The sequence below is a fragment of the Borostomias antarcticus genome, assembly GCF_949987555.1.
Source record: "Borostomias antarcticus genome assembly, chromosome: 11".
NCBI lineage: Eukaryota > Metazoa > Chordata > Actinopteri > Stomiiformes > Stomiidae > Borostomias > Borostomias antarcticus.
Window position 1 is genome coordinate 18,151,074 of NC_140244.1, and position 25,975 is coordinate 18,177,048.

The window sequence follows — 25,975 nt, forward strand, 5'->3', positions numbered from 1 at the left end:
TGAATGTTTATTGCTTTGACTTGAAAGGCCTTGCAGCTCCAGACAGAACCATTCCACAAAATAAGAATCAAACAATAAACATCACAAATCTAAAATCGCATTCAACCGCTGTACTAGACTATTTATTAGAAGCAGAGGTGAGATAAAGCAATGCGCTATTGTTCCTGTATGTCGGAAATAAATGTGAAAAGGACAAGAGAGGAATCTGAGGAATCTTGTGGAGAGCATTGGGTGAGGATGTGGAATGTATGGCCGCAGCTGGTTGGGTTAGCCAAATGCCTGAGCACTTTGAAAAACTCTTAAACCTATTTCATATAAAATACTATTGTTCCACATGACCCTGGTCTATTTATATAAGGGGGTCGTATCATGTAGGCTATAATAACTATATAAATATAATAACAAAAGTTGAGTGGTTGGCATGACCATTGGACATCATTTAGACTAAGGATTTATCTGCTTTGTCAAACACCAGCCACTAAAAAGTATCAGAACACTTCTAAACATAGTAGTAGGATTTGTTACTTTCATTGATAGAGCAGACAACACTTTATAATGACTACTCTTTATGACTTAGTGAACACAAGCGTACATGCTTGCAGTTGCATAAAACTGTGGATACTTTTTATCATATGTCAGCAAATGATCATTGCAAGAACCTAATCCCCTTCCAGTATACAGATACATAAGTGTGCAATTGGGACAAGTGGAAACATGTGTCAAGTTATGCCAGAAGCACTTCATCTCGTTTCTGAAACGTGACACCACAATTTGTGCTTTCAGGACAACCCAGTTTTTAAAATGGTCGTCATGGACGCCTACGTTCTACGTTCTCTCTGTTTCAACCCTTAGAGCATCAGCAGGCAACAATAAATTATTTCCTCCCTCAGAACCCTGAACCTCAAGCCAGGACTGGTTTATGTCACATAACATGTTCATTTGAAGTCGATCGCTCACCCGGTCACGATCTGCAATCAAACCCGTTCCCCGTTCCCTTCCCCACTCAGGATCTTTCTCCCCTTAGCTTACCACCACAAGGACACAGGACCATGGAATGACATTTCCATGGTCACATCGCCCAGTCTACACAACATCTGTAAATTCCTGGAAATGGCCCCATTCCAACATAGCATTCTCAATAATTTCAGTCCCTGACAAAAAATCCTAACCTGAAGGTCTGTTGTGGTGGCAGGGTGTTACCCTGCCCTAAATCAGATGTATTTTCTTTGGTCACAATCAGTCAGGATATTTTATGGATATACACACACTATTATGGTTTGTTTCAGCGCTAACCCAAATGTTTTTTTCTCCCGACAGAGAGAGTGCATCTCTATCCACGTTGGCCAGGCTGGGGTTCAGACAGGCAATGCCTGCTGGGAGCTCTTCTGCTTGGAGCACGGCGTGGCACCTGATGGTAACTTTCAGGATGTGCCAGCGGACTCTAATTCTCGTCCGGATCCGTTCAATACTTTTTTCAACACCGGAAGCTCTGGACGCCATGTTCCGAGGGCCATATTCGTGGACCTTGAGCCAACGGTGGTTGGTAAGCGACCCGTTTTCTGAACTCTTTTGTCTGCTTTTCCTCTCTCTGCACCCTAAAAGCTTGAACTATATATGTGGTTACATGTATGGGTCACACAGAACTGTACATTGGCAAAGCATGCTGGGAGCTGTACTGACTGGAGCAACAGGAGAATTGGTGGTGGTGGCGACGCCTGTAACACATTGTCCAATGAGAGGGGCTGTGGAAAGCATGTACATTTGCCTGTGTTTGTGGACCTAGACAGTTATCAATGGTAAGTAGTGCTGAGAGTATAGAGCTAAGGGAAAATGAAAGGGGAGAAAAAAAGGATACTATAATAGTAGTAGCAGTAGCAGTAGTAGTAGTAGTAGTAGTAGTAGTAGTGGTAGTAACAGTAGTAGTGGTAGTAGTAGTAGTAGTAGTAGTGATAGTAGTAGTAATAGTAGTAGTAGTAGTAGTAGTAGTAGTAGTAATAGTAGTAGGTAGTAGTAGTAGTAGTAGTAATACTACTAGTAGTAGTAGTAGTAGTAGTAGTAATACTAGTAGTAGTAGTAGTAGTAATAGTAAAAGTAGTAGTAGTAGGTACTTTATTGATCCCTGGGGGGATATTGCACTGTTACAGCATCAAAGGACAACAGAGTAACACAATAGCACATGCCAGACTAAATACACATTTACAATAGATGCAAAATATACAGAAATCCAAATACTGTATACAAGAGTGCAAATAAACAAGTGTTTAACAGTAGTAGATTTCTTAGCATGCCTAGACTGTACAAACATGCCTAAGGTGTGCAAGTATGCCATGTTTATCAAGTAAAAGTACAAAATGTATGGTATATTCTCTCAGATGAAATAAGAACTGGCAAGTACAGACAGCTGTTCCACCCTGAGCAGCTCATCTCTGGGAAGGAGGATGCAGCTAATAACTACGCTCGTGGACACTACACTGTTGGGAAGGAGATCATCGATGGTGTACTAGAGCGGGTCCGTAAAATGGTGAGCATATAGAACATTGTGACACCCGGCTGTAAAGACAAATAAAAGTCTTTATAAGATATATGCATTTTGAATTAGCTGTTGTTTTAATGTGTTAAAACCATCTGTCCTCAGACTGACCAGTGTACAGGCCTTCAAGGATTCCTGATCTTCCACAGCTTTGGAGGGGGAACCGGCTCTGGCTTCACCTCTCTGCTGATGGAGCGCCTGTCCGTCGACTACGGCAAGAAATCTAAGTTGGAGTTTGCTATCTACCCAGCACCGCAGGTGTCCACCGCTGTAGTGGAGCCATACAACTCCATCCTGACCACCCACACCACCCTGGATCACTCTGACTGTGCCTTTATGGTGGACAATGAGGCCATCTATGACATCTGCCGTCGTAACATGGACATTGAGCGTCCGACCTACAGCAACCTCAACAGGTTGATCGGTCAGATAGTTTCCTCCATCACTGCCTCCCTTCGCTTTGACGGAGCTTTGAATGTTGATCTGACCGAGTTCCAAACCAACCTGGTGCCCTTCCCCCGAATTCATTTCCCTTTGGTGACCTACTCACCCATCATCTCAGCGGAGAAGGCCTACCACGAGCAGCTGTCTGTTGCTGAGATCACAAGTGCCTGCTTCGAGCCAACCAATCAGATGGTCAAATGTGACCCTCGTCATGGCAAATACATGGCGTGCTGTATGCTGTACCGTGGTGATGTAGTCCCAAAGGATGTGAATGCTGCCATCGCCAATATTAAGACCAAACGCTCTATCCAGTTTGTCGACTGGTGCCCCACTGGGTTTAAGGTACTGTATGTGACATGAGTGTGGTCATTGCGGTATTGCACAGACGTGGGTCAAAATACTTTTTGAAATCCTTTCAATTTACTTACTGTTTGCTTGAGTCTGCCTCGCGTGTCATTTTGGCGGAGCCTGCATTTTTGGAAACATTCCATTGGTTCCATTGTGTCAGACAAGAACAAGCACAGATAAGTAACTAAAATAATTTCAAAAATGTATTTCAACCCAGGTCTGCTAGAAACGGCTCACACACGCCACAGGTTTCTTGCTTGCTTATTTCTCTCTTTGTGTCCGAACAGGTGGGCATCAACTATCAGCCCCCAACCGAGGTTCCCGGGGGCGACCTGGCCAAGGTCCAGAGAGCTGTGTGCATGCTGAGCAACACCACCGCCATCGCTGAGGCCTGGGCCCGTCTGGACCACAAGTTTGACCTCATGTACGCCAAACGAGCCTTTGTGCACTGGTATGTTGGCGAGGGCATGGAGGAGGGAGAGTTTGCTGAGGCCAGAGAAGACCTGGCCTGTCTTGAGAAAGATTATGAGGAATTGGGCAAAATGAGTGGTGATTCTGAAGATGAAGCCTGCGAGGAATACTGAGCCACAATGCCTGCAGCAGCTGTCAGCAGCATACAGCGTTGAGCAGATAAAGGGAGTAACAATTTCTGTTTTTTTGTTTTTTTTACATTTCTGCCATTTTCATATTAAGTTGTAGAAATTGTATCCATAGCCAAATACACGTGTTTATTATTACCTTGAAAGTGTCAATTTCAAAGGGCTTTCTTTGCGATTATTTTTTGCAGGTTTAAGCCTCTTAATAAAATCTTTATAGTCATACTGACTTCTCTCCCCATAATTGAATATATTCATAAATGTTTGAATTTATAAGCTTTTCTTTTTTCTATATAAAGGCAGGCCAAGCTGGCTCGTTTGTCCAGCCTATAAAATATTGTTGTGTCCTGTTGATCTGTTAAAAATGTAGCAGCATGAATGATTACAACATTTGTCCAACGTTTCCAATCTAGACGTCAACACGCCTTGGGCAGAGAGGGAAGATAAACCGTCACGGGAAAAAGTAGCCATGTTTCCATCCACACGTTTTATGCGAATTAAGTCGAATTAGAAATGCCTTATGGAAACAGTAAAATTCGATTAAAAGTCATGAAATCGACAAAAAGTGTGTACTGTCGATTTCGTCGGATTTTCTCTTGTTCGATAAAAGGCGTTTGTGATAAATGATTTATCCGATTTAAAGCTCTAGATGGAAACGCACGTTCACCGGCTTTATTCGCATTCATATTTTAGCGATCCTCACATAATTCGATTGACAAGTGGATGGAAACATGGCTCGTGAATCAGACTGCAATGTACGCCCATCTAAGTCAAGAACCGGCTGTACACGGGTTACTAAACGGGTGAACCCAAATCATCCATAGTGACTATTTAAAGAACAAGTCCGGGTAGTGGTGAAGGCACCTGAAAGTATTCATCCGCGCAAGTAAACACAGCTAGAAACATCACATTGCCTAATTGATTACACTTAGAATTAACGCACCAACAATAATGTTTCATATCCTCGATAGATCGAATGATATTGGCCCTGGGAGGACGCGATGTTTTACTGCCAACACTGAACTTGAAGATGCGTTTAATCTGTTTGGCTGGGCATAGCTCATCATGATGCACAAGCAATAGTAGCCTATGTGTGACACATTAATTTACAACAACATTGTATTGGGTTTAGATTCTTTTGTAGGCCTATCTTAATAAATGTTGCTCTCTCAATTAATCAGCATTGCCATAATCAGCATGCACATCACGTACGACATGTTTTGAAAGTAATGATTAAATCAGTAATTGAAATCGAATGGATCATGGTGTCGTTTTTTAAAATTAACATTACATATGTATTGCCCAATAAAATATTAGGATGAGGAAACGACAAGCTTGTTGTTGCGTTCCATAGGGATTGGAATAATGAATATGACCAACATGGAAATATAGGCAACATATCTATGTTATCAAAAACATCTTCAGCAATCCATATTAAACCATTAAACAGTTCTGTTTAAGTTGACAAAAATTCATAAAATATAGAAGATGAATCTTATAAATTGCACAAGATTTAGACACGCTATTTGGTATCTATTTCTTCATGCGGACGTGTTCACTGCCTTAGAACATTCGTTTCACTGTGGATGCGTGTATGTGTGTATGTGCGTGCGTGTGTTTGAGAGAGAAAGAGAGAGAGAGTGTGTGTAAGCTGTCTCTCATGTTAGTCTCTGTCGAGCCGAAGAGAATCTGACGTTGGAAAATTAGTACACTTCCAGACAATTCATAGCACGGTGACACCTTGTTGCCATCGGTCGACCTGTTTGTTCTAGCTCCAAGATCGGCCCATAACGATGACCCAGCCTCGACCGGACGAGTTCAAGTCTCCTCCGGAGTGTCCAGTTTTCGAACCCAGCTGGGAAGAATTCGGTGATCCTTTTGCTTTTATCAATAAGATCCGTCCAATTGCGGAAAAAACTGGAATTTGCAAGGTTCGCCCACCTCCGGTGAGTGTGACTTAAGTGATTCCCACTAATTCAACAGATATTACATTTTTTTACTTACAGAATAAGGATGGATAAATCACAAGCACTGGGACCGGGGTTTAAAGGGACTTTTCAACATGGCGGAAAGAAGGCTATGCTGATTCTTTTGTGTAGCAGCAATCATAAAGTTGAATGTTTCTGATATCATATTTATAGTTGATAATGTTAATAAACGTGAATATAAATAAAACCCTGCATATTGGCAGGCTATCGATATTTTACCTAGCTAACACGGTGACGCCTTTGCTAGTTTGACAGCTCTTGTACTAGCTAGTAGTGTATGATATGGTATGGGACCGGCTAGCTAGCTAGCTAGCTACGCTATAGCATGGTAAGTTATGGGGTATGGTGTGGTGGATAACTAGCTTGGTAGCTAACTATAGCTCGTATACCTCTTCATCCGATTAGCTATCTGGTTTGGGTAGCAGATGTCAAGTAAGCACTCCTGAGACTGAAAGCAGTGTATGCTTAGCACCTGGAAATTAAATAGCTAACTTGCATAACGCTGATACAATACAGTAACGTTACCCATCAATATTAGTTCAGGCCTCCTTGCTAAAGAAGCCTACAGTAAGCTAGCTAGAGAATTAAGTTAGGCTAGGTTCAAGTTGATCGAGTGAGCGAGCTGTCATATAGCTAACGATATATCTGTCTATCATAAACTAACCCTAGTTCATCTCATCAGACACTACTTGGTAGGTTGTTTTGAGATTGGTTTCTTATTCTTAATCTCCTTTTTGGCTACAGTGGTATCTCTGGAATAAGGGCATTCTTAAATTAATATAGTAAACTAAACTCTAAACCAAAGTCATATCATGACATCCAACTGTATCCACATACAATCAACAATTATGTGGAAATGTCACCCTTGGTGCCACTTTGTTAGTGGAAGTGCGTCGTACCTATGGATATTCACTCAACAAGCCTTGTCTTGTGTGTCCTCCATGTTGGCTTTGTGGAGCTGGGTCTGTTCAGTGTGTTCCATCTGGCCATTTTGTGTGTCTGTGGGAGATGTTGGCTGTTGAGTTCACATGAATTGGTACATTTCTCCAGGTTGCTATGTAGTAACATGTTAGCTACCTTTGTCCAAGACAAAACTGTTTTTTGTACAATCTAGGCGTCCTTGATTTTCTGTAGTAAGAGTGGGATCAATAACAATCGACTCTTGCCTATACAATACACAATAACAGTTGACTCTGTACAACTGTGTACTTGAATTTTAATAACTGCACCGCCTATATTATGGACACAGTCACAGTCATCCATGATTGGATGGAATAAGTAGATGAGGGTCAGTTTGATAGACTGCTAGACTACAGGTAGTAAATTGCCAGTACCTTATAATGTCTAGTTGAGTACCTAGGAACTGGAATGAGGAATTGATTGGTGCTGATAAGATATTGTAGGACAAGGGATAACAATATATTTTTTTAAATCCTACCATCTGTAATCAATGGACCTACTAGTTTAGTCTAAAGGGTTTCGTTTATTCTTTTAGATTGATAGTCCGAAATTTGTGACATCATATATTTATGTTAAATACTTTGATTAATCAAATTAGATTAGCCTATTTCAGTTGTCCTATATGTAAGGAGATAGGATCATCCAGATATCAAGGCCTCTTTTTGCCAATACATAACCCTGGCTTAATTAGCTTGCTTCCCAACAGGAGCATTTATATGTAGTGATGACCTTCTCTCAATAGATACATTGTTACAGTTAACGTTAGCTAGCTTTTGACTTAAGTTTAAACCTTTTTCTTGTCTTTTTTGTTGTTGTTGTTTTTTGTTTTTTTTTCCTTCATAGGACTGGCAGCCTCCATTTGCTTGTGATGTTGACAAACTTCACTTCACTCCCCGGATCCAGAGGCTCAATGAACTGGAGGTAAGTCAGCCTGCTCTTTCCTTAATAATGTACCCTAATGTTTTACATAGTTATCCAATATGCTTTGATGATGTCATAACCATCTTGGGGCCATTAGAACACCTAATCTACTAATTGTAATATGATAACCTAGAATAAATAATAGGCCTAGTATAAAATGTACTCTTATACTAATAGCATTATTTGGCGTTCTTTTATGTAAAAATAAAATATAAAAAGAGCAATAATTGTATTAGCATGCTGAATATGGAAATAAGATATCAAATCAAATTGTATTAGCCCCTAGGGGACTAATGTCCATAGGGTTTTAGGGCCAGTTACCTCAAGGCCTTAATCATAATAGTATATTCCAGTGGCAGTAGTAGGCCTATATCAACAGCACGTGGTATACTGTAATAAAGGTAAATTACAAGTCACTCATAGGGTTATGCACACAAATGGATTATGATCTATGATAGAGATTATGATTATGAACTATGAAGTCTGTGGTACTATGGGTATCTTAAAGGTCTGAACAGATTGCCCAGGAAATCTGTCAATGAGATGTACATCTGTCCTAATGACATATTACATACAGTAATACTAATAAAATGGGACTATTGTTTGTACATTAACCACCCCAATTGAAGCTTTGCTTTATATGTCTTTGTGGTTGATGGGGTCAGTCAGTAAAAAAAGAGGTATTTTTACCTCATTAATTGTCTACAATTCCATTTTTATGGTGACTATTGTCATTGTCACCCATTTATCCCTGTCCCTAGGCACAGACCAGAGTCAAGCTTAACTTCTTGGACCAGATCGCCAAGTTCTGGGATTTGCAGGGATGTGCCCTAAAGATTCCTCACGTGGAGCGGAAGATTTTGGACTTGTATAAACTCAATAAGGTTGGATCAAATTACGACATATTATTTATTGACCACACGGTTATGAGCAGGAAAACTAAACACCTATCCACTCGTAACCTAATTTTGAGAAATATGTTTTGCAGCTGGTTGCAGATGAGGGTGGATTTGATATAGTATGCAGAGACAGGAAATGGACCAAGATCGCGATGACCATGGGCTTCGCTCCGGGAAAGGCTGTGGGCTCTCACCTACGCTCACACTACGAGAGAATCCTTTACCCCTACAACCTCTTCCAAAGCGGAGCTAATCTCCTGGTGAGTTGGACTGATGCATCCCATTCATAGTTAATCTGCCTGGGACTGTTGAATTAGCATGTAGAGAGCTCTCAATGCTAGCTGCTGTTTCAAGCACTAGTGCAAGTGGTTTGTGTGTAGGTAAGCCGAATGGTGCTTAACCCTGGTTTGAGGCCTGCCGGTCAACCCAAACAACATAAACTAGACAAAAGCTTCATTATTTTGTAATTTTGCGATTTCTGTATTAATTTAGTAAACCCAAAGCCTAAGGCCATGTCAATATACTTGCTAAGACAAAGCACTTATCTCTAGCTGATGAATTCCAGTATTGGGTTTTGGACATGGATAACATTGTGTAATATGTTCATAGATTGAATTGGTGGTGAATGTCAGGAGATGGAGAAATGTGATTTGTCCCCTTCTGAATACTTGGAGAGGAAAACTGTGGCGTTCAATAAACCTATTGAGCACTAGTAGCTTATCTTCTTGCGTCTAGTCACTAGACAAACCAAGACTCTGAGCCAATACCTCTGCAAGAGAAAACCTATTGAGTGAGAATGGATTGGATCTACATGGCCTCTTATGTAGAGGTCACTCTAAATTGTTGTGTAACTATCCAAGCTTTCTCTTGCCGTAGGCACCAGAGATAGCATCCAAACTGCTATGTTTAGTGGCTGATCCCGAGCTTGAGAAGGTATGTTTGTGTCATGGTTAATAAGTCAGTAAGTGTCCAAATTAACCGACGTCGGTCTAAACGCATGGTATTGGAGTGCAGGACAACTGTGACTCAACCATTATTCCAATTAATGAAATGTACATTTCCTTTTGGTCGCACACTAACATAATAATAAACTGCTTGACTTAAGCACTCGGCTCTCTAACCTTTCATGGGGAAGTTAGGCTCACGGGTGAATGTATGAAGATGTAAAACACGGTGCCTCTACGTCCGGCAGATTAGAGTTTAATACCTTCTCCACTACTGATTTATATGTTATTAGTGATGCATTGAGGCCTTTTACACATTTTGAAGTGTAGTTAGGAAATCCTTCCTACTTTCTGTCTACTGTTGGAATATAACTTTTTGTAAGGTCGTAATGCGTGAAGCTAATATCTTTGGTTTGGTACCTGTTCCTCTAGCCGAGCCAGAAGCCCCCCCTGCCTGGGGATGCCAGCAATAAGGAGTACAAACCACATGACCTGGCCCAGCGCCAGTTGGTCCTGCCGGCCGAGACCTGCCCCAACGCCCGCCGAGCCAAGCGCATGAGATCCGAGGTGGACGCTCTTGAGCAGAGCCTCACACTCTTGTCAGAAGAACTCCTATTAAAACCAGTAATTCAAATCACACGTCTACCCCACCCAACCCCCCCACTCCACCCCCCACCCCCCTCTTTTACTTGTCCATGTTAAAAGTAACATGGAGGAGTTGATAGCGAAAGACAGTTTGAATATGATTTCCTCCTCATCAGCATGCATGACGCTGCTGCGTTATGTGTTTATTGTGTGTCAGGCTCTCTGGAGTGTTGCTCTGTAACGATGGATGAAACTCTGCTCCTCTCCCTCTAGGCTGGATGTGTGAAGACCGAACCCGGAGAGCCTGGGGAGAACAGGCCCAACCTGAGGAGGAGGATGGGCTCTTTCGTAGCCAAGCCCGAGCCAGGTGAGGCAGCACACTGCAAACCGCTCATTCGATTAAACAAACAGTGCGATTAATCACGCCCTAGATAAGGTAAGGTCACATATTTGAGAGGCACACTATGTGTTCTTACTTATATCATTTAGCTCTCGTTATTCCTCATGCACGCCTGTATATGCTTATCTCTGCCCTACAGAGAAAGAGATCCCCATCCTAGTGAAGCAGGAGCCCCTGGAGAGTAAGGCAGACAAAAACAAGAAACCTGCTCCTGTAATGAGTACAGTAAGTTTTCATTTTGTTATACTATGCTTTTAAACCTGTAGCACTCTGAGATTTTTTAAATGAAAAGTGTGTTACAAATAAAATGTATTATTATTATTATTATTATAGTAAGTGAAAGTCTTTTCCTCTCTCTCGATGGGCAATCATTAATAAAATCCTCTCTTGGCTGTACACTTGGAAATATATATATATATATATATTGTATAACCATTTTCTGTGTACAATTTGGAGTTTCCCATCTCTCAACGAAGGATGAGTTATTACTGTTGCTTGTTTTGAGGGGATGCTTTGTCTCTGGGGAAAGTAGAGCCTGCACACAGGATTTTTAATTGACACCGCTACAAGCCCTTCTTCAGATGCTTTGTCTCTGGACCAGCTGTGTCTCAGCCCCCGTGTCCGTCCCGTGTCCCCCCAGGTGGACCTGTACGTATGCCTGGTGTGCGGCAGCGGCAGCGACGAGGACCGCCTCCTGCTGTGCGACGGCTGTGACGACAGCTACCACACCTTCTGCCTGATCCCCCCCCTCAGCGACATCCCCAAGGGGGACTGGCGCTGCCCCAAGTGTCTGGCTCAGGTGAGAAGGGCTCTCTGTTTACCTCCTCACACAGACTAACACTTTTTTCTAACACTTTTTACCTCACTAATGATCCATGGAGCTTCCCCGTGTGGGGAGGGGGTGTCTGGGAAACGCAGTCTTCTCTAACACTGACAAATAGTCTGTTGTTGTATGTGAAAAAAAGTTTGTATAATTTGTCATGTTTTTTCATCTGAGTTCAAGTGATCCTAACTCTAACTATAGGATTTAATATAACAGCAAATAAAACGGCATAGCATGCCAGAAGAGTAGCACGGTATTTAACGTGTGCCCCGTACCTCTTCTGAACAGGAGTGCAGCAAACCTCAAGAGGCGTTTGGTTTCGAGCAGGCGTACAGAGACTACTCCCTACGTTCGTTCGGGGACATGGCCGACTCCTTCAAATCTGATTACTTCAACATGCCGGTTCACGTAAGTGGAAGATTTTAGGTCAGATCCAGGCTCTAGTTGTGTTGTGAACGTCGTGCACGTCAACCTCTTGTTGTGTGTTTGTTCCAGATGGTTCCCACAGAGCTGGTGGAGAAGGAGTTCTGGCGCTTGGTGGGGGCCATCGAGGAGGATGTCACTGTGGAATATGGAGCAGACATAGCCTCCAAGGAGTTTGGAAGCGGGTTCCCAATCAAAAATGGAAGATTCAAGGTTGCCCCTGCAGATGAGGTAAGCCACACAATAACCTTGGGTCTATCGGCGTACCCATGTTAGTCAAGAATGACCTTTTTAAACATGTTTTTGTTCTGCTCTGTCTTTCCTTCTGCTGTAACGCCCTCATTTCCCCTCCTGGGATTATTAAAGTCATATCTTATCTTTCTTTACATTATTCAGCTGTGAAATGAATGACCAGTGCGCCCACAACACACACAGTAGACGTATGCTAAGCCTAAGCTCTTGTCTTTCTCTCTCTGGTGCAGAAGTACCTGAAGTGTGGCTGGAACCTGAACAACATGGCCATGATGGACCCGTCGGTGCTGACCCACGTCACGGCAGACATCTGTGGGATGACGCTGCCCTGGCTCTATGTGGGCATGTGCTTCTCCTCCTTCTGCTGGCATATCGAGGATCACTGGAGCTACTCCATCAACTACCTGCACTGGTGATGATCCAGCTAACCAATTTCTTAAGATGCAATATTGAGAGCACACTCTGGGCCTATCGGCTTAGCACACAATGTTTTGGATAATGTCACATTTCTCTCATGAAAGGGGATTTTAAATCATCTTTGCAGAGAATATTTGATGTGACTTTGTGTGTTTTGATAAATGCACATTTTAACACTTAACAGTGGGTTTTATGTTTAAAGAATCAGTTTGTGTAAATCTTTGTGGTTTCCCTCCCCAGGGGGGAGCCTAAGACGTGGTACGGAGCCCCTGGCTTTGCTGCGGAGCAACTGGAGGCGGTGATGAGGAAACTGGCCCCGGAGCTGTTCGACTCCCAGCCAGACCTGCTGCACCAGCTGGTCACCATCATGAACCCCAACACCCTCATGTCTCATGGAGTTCCAGTAAGACTCGACCTCACTATGTTCACATCAGAACCTCGGAGATCCAAACCTCAGAGATCCCAAACGTTCACATCAGAACCTCGGAGATACAATCCTCAGAGATCCCAAAAGTCTGGTCAGCTGAACGGGTGTCAAAACTGGAAGTAGCCGTAAAATTTTACTATAATGTGACAAAATGGCTAGTAAAAAACGCAAGTATAGTTGGTTATTTGATTGCATTTTCAATGCCTTTCCGATTGTTATAGAGGGTATTTATAGATTTATTCTGAGTGTAAAGAAAATAAAATATTATATTTTGTAAAATTGGTGTATTTTGACGTCACTTTAAGAGTTTCAAACATTCCAGAGATCCGATTGACGCTCATTCCCCACGGGTCGGGATCTCTGAGGTTCTGCTGGACTCGTTTTCCTCAGGTTTGAATACTGTGCTGTTTTCAGTCCTTTAGAATTCACCCTCCTTTTCTTCTGCTCACCAGATTTACAGGACCAACCAGTGTGCAGGTGAGTTTATCATCACCTTCCCCAGAGCTTACCACAGCGGCTTCAACCAGGGCTTCAACTTCGCCGAGGCCGTCAACTTCTGCACCGTGGACTGGGTACGCCTCCCTTCTCAGCGACCGTGGTTGTAGGTGCTGTGAATCTGTTGTAAAGTGGGCTGTGGGTAAACGTCACCGTCCTCTTGGGTGGTTCCAGATGCCGTTGGGCCGGCAGTGTGTGGAACATTATCGTCTACTGCACCGGTACTGCGTCTTCTCCCACGACGAGATGATCTGCAACATGGCCTCCAAGATCCACAGCCTGGATGTGGTCCTGGCCTCCGCCATCCATAAGGACATAGCCGCCATGATCCGGGTGGAGAGAGACCTGCGAGAGAGAGTCAGAAAGATGGTAGGAGACAGACTTCACTTGTAGGAGTCAAAAGCGTGTATAGTTGAGACTTAAGCTTCATTTATACTCAGTCGACAAGCGTCGTACGACAAATGTCTGTTGACAGAAAGTCGAAGTCGACCGACATTTCGCATTTATATTCAGTGAAGTGTCTGATCACCTTCATGGTAACTTGCAGACGCGTGGCTGATTGATCCATGGCAACGAACGTGCCTTCTATCTAGCTATCCAATCACAGCTGTGCGACGAAAGTAACGGCGTCTGCGACATTAGAAAGTTTGGCAGGTGCAAGACACCCCTGTCCGACACAAAACAGTATAGACGGTGAGGTCCTTTGAAGTATAAATTGGCCATTATCACCAAGATATTTCAGCTTTGTGCTGTCCCCCTAGTGGCTAGCTACTGCAAGTGCATTGCTGTAATACATAATAAACCAGACTTTTGCCTTTGACCATTCATTAGCTCACTTAAAGATTCTGCACAGGATCATCACATTATTTTGGATATGATATGAGAGTATATGTATGAATAGGGGGTATTGTGTGACAATTCCACTATTATCAAGCAATAATGCGCTAGTGTTTGAGCTAATGAGACGTGGTAGTGTCAATAGTGTGTCAAGCACCTAATGTATTTGAATTGTGTTGCTCTTGCACTTTGACTTTAGCGCTAGATTACACTGTTAGTCACTTGTTTAGAAAGGAGATGCACTTGTGAGTTCTGTTAAGTAGTTGTACACTGACTTTTCCTAAACTAAATGCAGTTATTGTAAGTCGCTTTGGATAAGTTGTGAGTTCTGGCAAGTAGTGGTACATTGACCACCTATGTTAAATGCAATAGACCTTTCCGACCTGTCAATCATGTGGAGAATAATAACCAATAAGGTTGCTTGATTTCTTAAGACCACGCCTTTGATGTCCCACAAATAAAGCTTGTCCCGCGTTGTGTTCATAGATTAGACATTAGTTTGAAGAAAATGGTTCTTAAAACATACAGAAAACCAGCCTGCAAGCTGCTGAACCATAATGTTATAAGAAAACAAGCTGCATGATACTTTACACCTCCCTCCACACATCAGTTTACAGCAGCGCCGACACAAATAGCTACAAAGCTAGTAACGCTAGGTGCTTGATGTACAGTAGCTAATTAGCCCATATCTAGTAGCTAACAGATCATTCCCTCAGGCCTATTTTCTAAGAATGGACGCCACTAACTTACTCACCCTGCTTTACATGTGCAGTTAGACTCCTCGATTTTGTCCTGATGAATTTCAATCTGGAGTTTGTGAGGCGTCTGTGCCTTCCGCAGAGATCACCAACACCTGCTGTAGCATGAACTCGTATGTTGTCACCTTCTCCATTCGAAATCGAAATCTCACGGATATATCCTTGTGTAAAATGGTTCAGGCCTTCTTGTAGAATTCTCTTAGACAAAGTAGGCAAATAACATACAGCAATATTGTCAGGAATCCTTGAGAGTATCATTAGGTATACATTTGCTGTTCGATGGACATTTTATTAACTTGCTCCAAACCCTGTGGGGCATAGCAACAGTAACTAGGGGGGGGGCGAAGGTCTGTTATTGTAAGTCTCTTTGGATAAAAGCATCTGCTAAATGGCTGTAATGTAATGTACTGTAGTGTTATCTCCAGTTAATGTAAAACCACAGCCCAGGCTCTCCCTGTGGGCTCTGTGTAAAGCCATGGCTGTGTTGTGGTCTTGCTCCCAAAGGGGGTGTCGCGTTGTAAGGAGGGGAAATACGATCACCTCCAGGACGACGAGCGGCAGTGCGCTAAGTGCAGGACCACCTGCTTCCTGTCCACCATCACCTGTCCCTGCAGTCCCGGTGCGCTGGTGTGTCTCCACCACGCCCAGGACCTCTGCTCCTGCCCCGTCAGCAGCTACACACTGAAGTGAGTCCTCATTGAGAGGGACCAGACACTCAAACACACACAGAGGACAAAACTAAATAAAGAAATGTTACGTATTTGATGATATTATAATTCTCTGTGACAAAGAAGATCTGTGTTCCACCCGACGCATCTCGCAGCGCTCTGTTCAAGTCCACCCCGCTTAAGAGACCCATACCAGCGAGTTAAACCCATTACGTTCCTCTCCTCCTGTAGTTACAGATTTACACTGGACGACCTCTACCCCATGATGAACGCCGTGAAGCAGCGAGCCGACCCCTACGACGAGTGGGCCTCCCGCGTGACCGAGACTCTGGAAGCCAAACTGGACAAGAAGAAAGGTGAGCGATGAGGTCGGCTCCGTCGGCGTCGCGGCGGCGTGCGTCCGTCCGTCCGGAGTCTGTTCACGCGGACATGACTCTGATCATTCCGCTCCGAGATTTATTACAGGCGATAGTTATAACACTCACCATTCCATTCTTTATCATAAAGTTGGCTGGCCATCTCTGTCTTCAAGGCGTAACTATCACTGGTTTATGTTCATTTATAAAAGCATTGCTGGCAGACCTCCACTGCACCTGTCATCTCTGCTGGTTCGGAGTGTCGGCACTCATCACACTCGATCAAATGATCTTGTTTTTAAGGTTCCTCGTTCTCGTACAGAACCTGGATGGGCTGCATTCACTTATGATGCTCCGTATACCTGGAACTCTCTCCAACAGACATTGTATGCTTCCCTCCGATACGGAGTTCAGAGACATGGCTCTAGACATTGGTTCATCAACTTGTCACTGTTTTGGATCTTAATTGTGTTATTGTTGTAAATTGCTTATGTTTTGTTGATGTTTGTGTTTGCTTGTGAGCTCGTCGGCATTGGAAATGAGGGAAACCTCAATGGCCCCACGAGTTTAAATAAAGGTTTGAATTGAATTGAATGGACCCTCCTCCTTCTCTCAGGCCTGCAGGTCTTCCGCTCCCTCATCACGGAATCCGAGTCCGATATGTTCCCCGACAACGACCTGCTCCGCCAGCTGCGTGTGGTCACTCAAGACGCGGAGAAATGCACCTCGGTGGTGCAACAGCTGCTCAGCGGCAAGAGGCAGACCAGGTAGAGACCGCTCGGCGCCATCCGGCTAGCGGCTCGCACATTTCGAGCTTCGAGCGTTTAGTTCCCAAAGCACCGGTTTTACTCCTAGTTTTGTCTAAAGACTTGTCTGGCGTCCCTGTCCTAGGTATCGCTTTGGCGGAGGGAAGTCCCAGAGCCAGCTCACTGTGGAGGAGCTGAGGTCATTCGTTCGACAACTTTACAACCTCCCCTGCAGTCTGAGCCAAGCTCCTCTGTTGAAGGTAGGTAGCGGGTGACACAGCGCTTCACGCCGTCGCTTCCCAGGACAGCGTCTGAAACAAACATTTGATTAAACAATGTGTTGTATAGGGGGCGCCCCGTTAGCTCGTAACCCGATAACCCGGTAGCTCAACGGGCTGGGGCGCTTACCATGTAAAGGCTAGTCCTTTCTGCAGCGACGTGGGTTCGAATCCGGCCCACACCCTTCGCTGCATGTCTTCCCCTCTCTCTCTCCCACCTTTCCTGTCTGTCACCTACACTGTCCTATCATAATAAAGCAGAAATGCCTTAAAGAATATCTTTAAAACAAAAAAACAATGTGTTGAAGACATGTTAGCTGATTAATATTTGAAACTTTTGTCTCATCTCAGGAGCTCCTGAACCGCATCGAAGACTTCCAGCAGCACAGCGAGAAGGTGCTGGAGGACGAGGCGCCCAGCACGGAGGAGATCCAGGCCGTGCTGGATGTCAGCTTCGACTTTGACGTGGAACTGCCCGAGCTGCCCCGTCTGAGGGTCAGGCTGGAGCAGGCGCGCTGGCTGGAGGGGGTCCAGCAGGCCGGCGTCCAGCCCGCCGCCCTGTCCCTGGAGACCATGAGGAGGCTCATCGACCAGGGGGTGGGCCTCGCCCCCCACCCCTCCGTGGAGAAAGCCATGGCGAGCCTGCAGGAGCTGCTCACGGTGTCCGAGCACTGGGAGGAGAAGACTAGCAGCCTCCTGAAGGCCAGGTGAGGCTGGCGTGTAGGCCTCTATGTTCTAGGGCTGCACTGCAAACTTATGTTTTATTGATAGCAAATTATCCAAGGCTGTCATGCTCTGTTAATAGTTCAGATAGAAAAGAGTTTCAAATCCATTAGCAGAGGTGCAAATCATTATATCGCTCACAAGTTTTAATCATAGATTGTCCTCGTCTTGCTTTCATTAATGTATACAAATATGCACTGATTTTTACTGACTTATTATGTAGCGTATTGTCAGTGCCCCTGATTGTGCCTCATTTTAATTACAGCTAGTGCAAAATGCTGCCGCTAGAATATTCAACAAGATCAACAAAAAGTGAGCATGCATATCTAGTTCTGCCTTCATCCCATTGGTGCCCGGTGCCTTTTAATAACCACTGTCACCAGCGTTCTCAAAAAGCTTTTAATGGCATGGCTCTCAGAATGTACATCTGTGCGCTCCACATACCCACAATGAACTATTACTGAGTCGAATGTTTGATTTGTGCATCTTAGAGCTAGAGGCTCATTTAGATATTTTTTGGGATATTATTTACGAGCGTAGAATGTTGGCAAATTCTGCTCTTGGTTTGCTTGATAGTTTGGTTGTTATGAATCCTATCAGTCTTGGTTTTTTGTTTTAATCAGTTTTAATAATTATGCGTAGCTCGTATCACAACGTTTGTATATGCAATGGTTTCAGACTGTATTGTGGCAAGGAGCCTGTCTAGTTATCTGTTTTAAGCTTCATGGTCCACTACTGTCACGCTGTGATGTCCGCCTTCACTCAAAAGATCTAATGTTTGCCAAAGGTGTTTCTCACGAGTGCGTAACTTGGGAAATCTTGATTTATTGTTCTGAGCAAGAGTTTGCAGCCATCTTTACCAATAATTATCAATGCACCTCAGAAAATGTCTTCATACAGTACTGTACAAGGTCAATAGGCTGTCCTTACCACCTGGTTGTGGATGATATTGGGTGGAAGGGATTTTAGATCGACTCCTGTACGTCGCATTTATCAGAGCCCACCACTGGGGGGCGCTCGGCACAATTACTTTTTCCCATTGCCAAGTACATTTTGCTTTGTACTTCAAAAACTATGCTTGGTGTCTCAGTAAGAGTAGTCTATTCTAATTAGAAGCCTGTCTACTTTCTAAAGCCACAGTGTTCAGAGCTTGAGGTGTTTAGTAGCTCTTTTGGTGCTTGTTCTAAATGTTAGGATTCTCATAGGTTAGTATCGGGGTTAGGTGCATTGTGGGTATCTAAAATCAACGTTGGCTATTGTCGACATTATCTTGTTTTGATAGTTGCGAGAGCTGGCTGACTAGTATGCTCTTCTTTGGAAAATGTGGCGCGCACCATGGGCCCACATTTCAGTGGGGTAAATAAAACAGTTTGATTAAAGCTGATCAAATGATTTGAAGACGTTGTTCAACTGTAAGTACATTTGTACAGGGTAGCCTGCATTTAATTAAATCTAGCTAGCTATTTGAGGTTCACACGATTAAAACTGGCCACAGTCGCATTCTTGTTGCAGCAGTAGAATAATGGGTTAAACAATCACATTCCCGAACTCAAATTCGGAGAGCATGCGCCAAAAAGTCACGTTAGTCATTTCAAGAACAGTGTTGTGGACACATTTTAAAAGAACAGTAGATGATCATACTGTGACGATCTGCAGCTCAGGTAGGGCGAGTAGAAAACAGACGAGAGAGATGCGATATAGAAGGATGACACCATTTAACGTTACACACAAGTTACACACACAGGGGCAATAGTGACTGCACCAACACAATAAACCTGACTAGCTGGCTAGCCTAAACTCTCAGTTCCTCAGCCGCCCAAACACAAGAGAGTAACATATCTTGTGTAACATCTCTTGTGTAACAGCTTTTATATCTATCCTATAGTGGTGCATCCACTCCCCCTTGACCAGCATTTCCCTGCCCCTCGAGCAAACCCCTCCTAGTTAACCTGGGGCTCGCTACGATACATTGCATGGCATTTTTTCATCCTTTTTTAATTATTTTTTTTATATTGTCGTCTTCATTACATATATTTTGTCCTACAGAAAGTTTGTTTGACTTAACTATTTTAATCACTGATATTTTACTATTCACTACTTAACTTTTGAATAAACTCGTACATTTTAGACCAAACAGAAAAGATGATGTGCCTATATGCCGGCTCTATAGATATATTTAAACTAGAAAAGCCCACTCCGCTTACACATTCAACAACTGCACATGCTGACGACATGCATCATGGGTGGGGGACGACAGCTTCACTGTGCACCTGTTCCAGGAAGATGTGGGCCCTGCTTCTGGGCCTCATTTTCACCCAAATTGTAGTGCTGTGTGCAGGTTGTCCAGTCTCCAGAGCCAACTGCTGTTGTGTTGTGCTCTCTACCAGGCCACCCCACCCCCTAGAGACCCTGACCGAGGCTGCTGAGAAGGCAGCCTCCATCCCCGCCTACCTCCCCAACTGTCTACTGCTGAAGGACACCATCGACAGAGCCAGAGAGTGGCTTCAGGACGCTGAGGAACTCCAGGTATGGAAGTACATGACTTTTTTTGCGAGAAATACTGGCTTCCAGGCTACATAACCATGGTATGGGACAGGTTGACTATATACTTAAATGACTAACCAGGAAATACTGTTGGTTCTAGATATGGGCTATAACAGGATAACACTGCTGATTAGAGCATGAATGTTTCTGTTCCAGGTCAGAGGTCGTATCCCCGTGCTGGACAGCTTGTCAGACATAGTGCTGCGGGGCCAGGCCATCCAGGTCCACCTGGAGCCTCTAGAGGCCCTGGAGGCCCTGCTGGCGGAGGTGCAGGCTTGGAAAGAGGGCGCAGCTAAAACGTTCCTGATGAAAAATTCTCCCTTCACTTTGCTTGAGGTACAGTAATGCCCCCAATATTTGTCGGATCAATTTTCCGGAGAGTCCTATAGAGGCGCTAGAATTAAATATTTATTTTACAGGTCCTGTGTCCGAGATGTGAGGTTGGACATGGGTCTCCCAAAAGGAAGTCCAAGAAAACGAGAGACAGCCCTCAGCACAGCAAGAAGAGGATGGTGCGTCTGGGTTGTCTGAGTGATGTGGAGAGGGCCCTCTCAGAGACCAAGGACTCTACATCTGCTGTAAGTGTGCTAACACTGTCTCACCACCTCACATCTCACTGTACATGACAGGGGCCAAGGGCTTGCTAGGTGTAACTGTAACTAGACTTGCCCATCAACTAGATTATGCCTTGCTTAGAGTTTATTAAATAAATATATATCTTATGAATAATATATTTTTAATCTCTACTTTTTTATTGACCTTTTTACTGTTTTTTTTCAACATATTATATGATATTTTTTTTCTTTTTCTTTTTTGTACAGCGCTTTGGGTTCGAGAAATGCGCTTAATAAATTAGATTTATTATTATTATTATTATTATTATTATTATCTTTAAATAAACCAATCTCTTCACCAGATGGCTACTCTGGAGGAGGTGCGGCTAAGGGAGATGGAAGCTCTCTCTTCTCTCAGGGCAGCTAACGAGTCGAAGCTCCTCCCCACCGCCGACTGCATGGACCTGAAGGTGTGCGTGTGTCAGAAGACGCCCATGGGCGCCATGTTACAGTGCGAGCTCTGCAGGGACGCCTTCCACAGCGTGTGTGTGAGGGAGGCGTCCGGCGCCCGCCTGGCCCAGCCCTGGCTCTGCCCGCTCTGCCTGCGCTCGGAGAGGCCGGCCCTGGACGAGGCCCTGGAGCTGCTCGCCTCGCTGCGGCGCATCCCGGTGCGCCTGCCGGAGGGCCACGCGCTGCGCTTCCTGGTCCAGAGGGCGGTCAGCTGGCAGAACCGGGCGCAGCGGGTCTCGGACGCCTGTGGCCTGCCGGAGCTGGAGGAGCGACCGGGGACTCCGCCCACGCCGCCACGCTGGGCGCTCTCCGGCCACGCCGCCGACAACAACCTACAGGTCACTCGCCGGCCATCCTCTCCACTACTGCACACACACACACACACACAAGAAACATCGGTCCTGATGACGGTCTAACCAAAACGTTGGCAGATTAAAAGCAGAGAAAAAGTGTGTGCGGAGGTCATTCTTCATTTGAAACTTTTAAGGGGATTTACTCCCAGCACCACAATTGTGAGAGTGTGCATGTTGGTATTTTCACTTCCTCTCCACTACGCCTGATAATCTAACAAATAACCATCCATTCTAAAGTGCTATGAATAAACTGTGAAACATTAGCTTGTAAAAAAAAAAAAAAAAAGAGATGATTTCTGTTCCATAACTAACCCTAACGCCATCAGCAGAGAGGTGCTTTAATCATAGATTGTCCTCATCTTGCTTTCATTAACGTATAAAAATATGCACTGGTTTTTACTGACTTATTATGTAGCGTATTGTCAGTGCCCCTGATTGTGCCTCATTTTAATTACAGCTAGTGCAAAATGTTGCCGCTAGAATATTCAACATTACACACGAAACATTAGCTTGTTAAAATAAAAAGCTGATTTGTGTTCTTCTCTTTGAACACAGGCCCCGTATTTGACTCCAGAGTGGAACAGGACAAGCCACGCCCAGACGGTCTTCTACACAGAACAGCCATGCATACCTCTGCAGGGTGAGCGCCAGTCCAGTCTGACCTAGACTATCACATTCACACCGTAACGAGGGACAGGGAGCCGTAGTGTGTTGTGTTCTTGGTGGTGTGTGTTCTGATGCCCGGTGTCGTCGGCAGGCTTGCGTCCGGACCTGGAGGAGCTGATGGTGGAGGGGCTGCTGCTGCAGGTGTCCTTGCCAGAGATCCAGAACCTCTACCACGTGTTACTGAACGGCGTGAATACCCAACACACCAACGGACGCACGTCGCCACAAGAGGAGCCCTCGGACCGGGACGGCCGCAAGCAGTGCAACTCTCAGGGAAGAAATCTGCCACAGAATGAGGTGAGTAAGCGCTCTGTTAAATGAAGGGAACAGAGTTCAATTCAATTCAAATGTATTTGTCACATACACAATTATACAGAGTACAATGCACAGTGAAATGCTTAAAATACCCATCCGGCAAACACAGTTAAAAGAATAAACAAGCAATAGTTTAAAAGATTAGTACATATCATAGAGTTGTATGTTCATCATGTCAAATGCATGACCTTTTTGACCTCTGCTCCAGCAACAGCGCAGGGCAAGAGGTCATGTTTTCAGCGGCGTGTGTTGATTTGTTTGTTCGTCCATTCGTCCATTAGAAGGATTACGTAAAAACTGCCAGACCTATTTTAATGAACCGTGGTGGAGTGGTGTAGCACGAGCCAACTTAGAACCCATTAAACTGACATATTTCAACATGGGAAAGTCACAGAGACACGTGGTTTGGACTGGCATAAAGCTCTCGACCTAACGAATGCAGCGATACCAAATATGTCCTCCTCACACGCACGTGAGTGTGCACAGAGCCACGAAATGCATTCATGGGCGGAGGTCTGTACTCTCCGAGCATCACTTATAGTTCGGACTGTGATGGGGTTCTGTAGTAGAACGCCAGTAGAGAACCAAGATGGCGCAGACCTATTCTGCAGCCGCCTTGCCGGCTCCACAGAGATTACGCTATTTGTTAGTTAATTGCGTCTTATTACTGGATACTTGCTCAAACAGTTGTTGTAACACTCACCTATGACTATCAGACACTCCTAGACATTGGATATAAATCGGCCGTATAGAAATGGTACTTATTGTGTAATTAGCAAATTTGTAACATGCAACATTTCACTGTAGCTGTACACATACATTACATGTGACAAATAAAGAGATCTTGATCTTGATCTTGAAGAAGACTTGAAAGCCGAACGTCCGTCTATTAAAGAGATATGGAGCCAGAGTGTGTGACACTTATTTTTACCCACTGTTAACGTTTATTTCCAGTGATCAGCACCTCATTACCCTTGGTGTGTGTTACTTTTCCTACAAACTGTAGTATATGTTACCCATTCTTGAATTTCCAGTAATGGAGTAGACATGAACAGTGTGCTGTGTTTGGTGTGTTCAGGATGGAGGTCCTGATGCTCAGAGGGAGGTGTTGAGTCCAGCGGAGAAGAAGGCCAAGCGAGGCGCGGAGAGAGCCGCTCTGGAGGCCAAGCACAGAGGCCAGGCCAAGAAGCTCCAGCACAAGCGACGGAAGATGAACAAAGAGAAGAACATCGAACGCAGGGCGGCCTCCACCTCCTCTTCCCCTCGCTCAGACTTCTCCCAGTCGGATGACTCCGACGAGGAAATGGCCGTGTGTCCGGCAGAGAGATGCCAGCTGCCAGAAGGAGACGAGGTGAGCCGAAGCAGCTTGGACAAACGGGCTGAATTAGCCCTACATGTGCATCTCACACTTGAAGTTCCAAAAGTAAAAACATGAGTGAGCTACTCACTCATCAACAAGTGTGCTGGTGGAAGTGGAAGAGAATACCTACCATTCAATTACATATTGATATCTAAATTCCATATTGATATCTGGCTTCATCTGAGCCATATTAGGTTGGTATGAGCGTCGGTTCTGAAAGGCGTTCTGTTTCCAGGTGGACTGGGTCCAGTGCGACGGAAGCTGTAACCAGTGGTTCCACCAGGCCTGCGTGGGCGTGTCGGCCGAGCTGGCGGAGAAGGAGGACTACGTCTGCGTCAGCTGTACAATAAAGGACAGACACATGAGGAAGTGAGGAGGAGAGAACACACAAGGTTATTTTTTTTGAAGGAAAGCTGGAGGTCTGCCCGTCTTCACTCCATTAGCAGCCCCCCCGTCTGGGTGTGTCACTGACCCCGCCTCCGTTATGCCCCCCCCCCTCCCCCCCCCACACCCTCCCCTCCCTGTCCTTCCCTCTCCGTCTCCTTTGTAACAACGGTGCTATCTCCTCTTTATTGGATTGTTGTCCAGAACTATACTGTTTGGTTACTTTTTGTATTTTTACATATATTTCTTTCCTCCTATGAACTCTTTGTGGTCGTCTAATAAGTATCGGGATGTGAGAGTGTGGTGCATGGGTTTCCATCACACCGGTGCAAAGGAGCCAATCATGACGCACCCTATAAAGGTCAAGGGTCAATATTGTCTTCTTTGGAACCTCCTTGCATGCAAAATCAGAGACGGGGAGAGGATAGAGGATTTCCCCTTTAAAATAATGAATAAATAATAGAAAACCTTTTTTTCTTTCTACCCCAGTGTTTAGTACATGCATCTTAATAATATAATTATTCCCATTTTTTGTAGATTAGTTTTATTTATCTGAGCAATAATGTTTGTTTGAATTGACTTTAATGGCTTGATCTCCGCTGAACTGTGTGTTGGTTCTTTAGCAATGGTTTGATGTACAGAAAGCTAATAGGTTGTTGGATGACAGTTATGGAGTAGCAATGTAGCAGACTGAAGGATTAAAAAACTATACATTTTTGCCCCAATATGTGCTTGGGTAGATTACTTTGGGTGGAGAGTGTGGGGTACTTTGGGAGGAGAGAGAGTGGGATACTTTGGGAGGATAGAGAGTGGGATACTTTGGATGGAGAGAGTGTGGGGTACTTTGGGTGGAGAGTGTGTGGGGTACTTTGGGAGGAGAGAGTGGGGTACTTTGGGAGGAGAGAGAGTGGGGTATTTTGGGTGGAGAGAGTGTGGGGTACTTTGGGAGGAGAGAGAGTGGGGTACTTTGGGTGGAGAGAGTGTGGGGTACTTTGGGAGGAGAGAGTGTGGGGTACTTTGAGAGGAGAGAGTGTGGGGTACTGTGGGAGGCGAGAGTGTGGGGTACTTTGGGAGGAGAGAGTGTGGGGTACTTTTGGGGGAGAGAGTGTGGGGTAGATAAAGACATTGCCGTTTATATTGTGGAATAAAATCTCTTGTTCTAATATTAAAACGTATCAAGCTATTTTCACTTGATCATTTAACCACTAGATGTCCCCATAATAAACGTTTTTTTTGTACAATACTCTCCTTTCGGCTGTGGCACGATGCGTTTGGAATGCATGTAGCTGGATAATGTGGCTGCTCGCGACAAGAAAAGCACCTGTGCAAACTGCATCGTGTGGGCAGAAGACGGTGGGTTTAACTGGGAAAAATAATTGTGGTTGTAAAATCCTGAAGACTGTTCCCAGATGGTTGACTAATACATTATGATTATGATCTATGATCTATTTCACATACCCTATTTGGGGTG

The 25,975-nt window shown here is 44.5% G+C and overlaps 2 protein-coding genes across 2 annotated transcripts; both read left to right on the forward strand.

The window, feature by feature from the left end:
- Nucleotides 1–237: 237 nt before the first annotated feature.
- Nucleotides 238–4,031, forward strand: LOC311315444 (tubulin alpha-1 chain-like; the record flags this gene model as incomplete). Its single annotated transcript, XM_084446114.1, has 5 exons — nucleotides 238–246; nucleotides 1,318–1,543; nucleotides 2,373–2,521; nucleotides 2,636–3,316; nucleotides 3,610–4,031. The coding sequence occupies 5 exons, from the start codon at nucleotides 238–240 to the stop codon at nucleotides 3,904–3,906; spliced, it is 1,362 nt and encodes a 453-aa protein (XP_084302240.1). The 3' UTR covers nucleotides 3,907–4,031.
- Nucleotides 4,032–5,711: 1,680 nt separating this feature from the next.
- Nucleotides 5,712–25,262, forward strand: kdm5bb (lysine demethylase 5Bb; the record flags this gene model as incomplete). The annotated part of the gene is made up of 28 exons (XM_084445967.1): nucleotides 5,712–5,864; nucleotides 7,710–7,787; nucleotides 8,549–8,671; nucleotides 8,776–8,946; nucleotides 9,563–9,619; nucleotides 10,063–10,254; nucleotides 10,489–10,582; nucleotides 10,755–10,840; nucleotides 11,256–11,414; nucleotides 11,727–11,846; nucleotides 11,934–12,092; nucleotides 12,344–12,525; nucleotides 12,771–12,933; nucleotides 13,410–13,529; nucleotides 13,627–13,821; nucleotides 15,552–15,733; nucleotides 15,947–16,071; nucleotides 16,688–16,838; nucleotides 16,963–17,077; nucleotides 17,447–17,802; nucleotides 20,206–20,344; nucleotides 20,519–20,698; nucleotides 20,782–20,940; nucleotides 21,279–21,764; nucleotides 22,335–22,419; nucleotides 22,537–22,742; nucleotides 23,839–24,111; nucleotides 24,356–25,262. The coding sequence occupies 28 exons, from the start codon at nucleotides 5,712–5,714 to the stop codon at nucleotides 24,491–24,493; spliced, it is 4,647 nt and encodes a 1,548-aa protein (XP_084302093.1). The 3' UTR covers nucleotides 24,494–25,262.
- Between the last annotated feature and the right edge of the window lie 713 nt (nucleotides 25,263–25,975).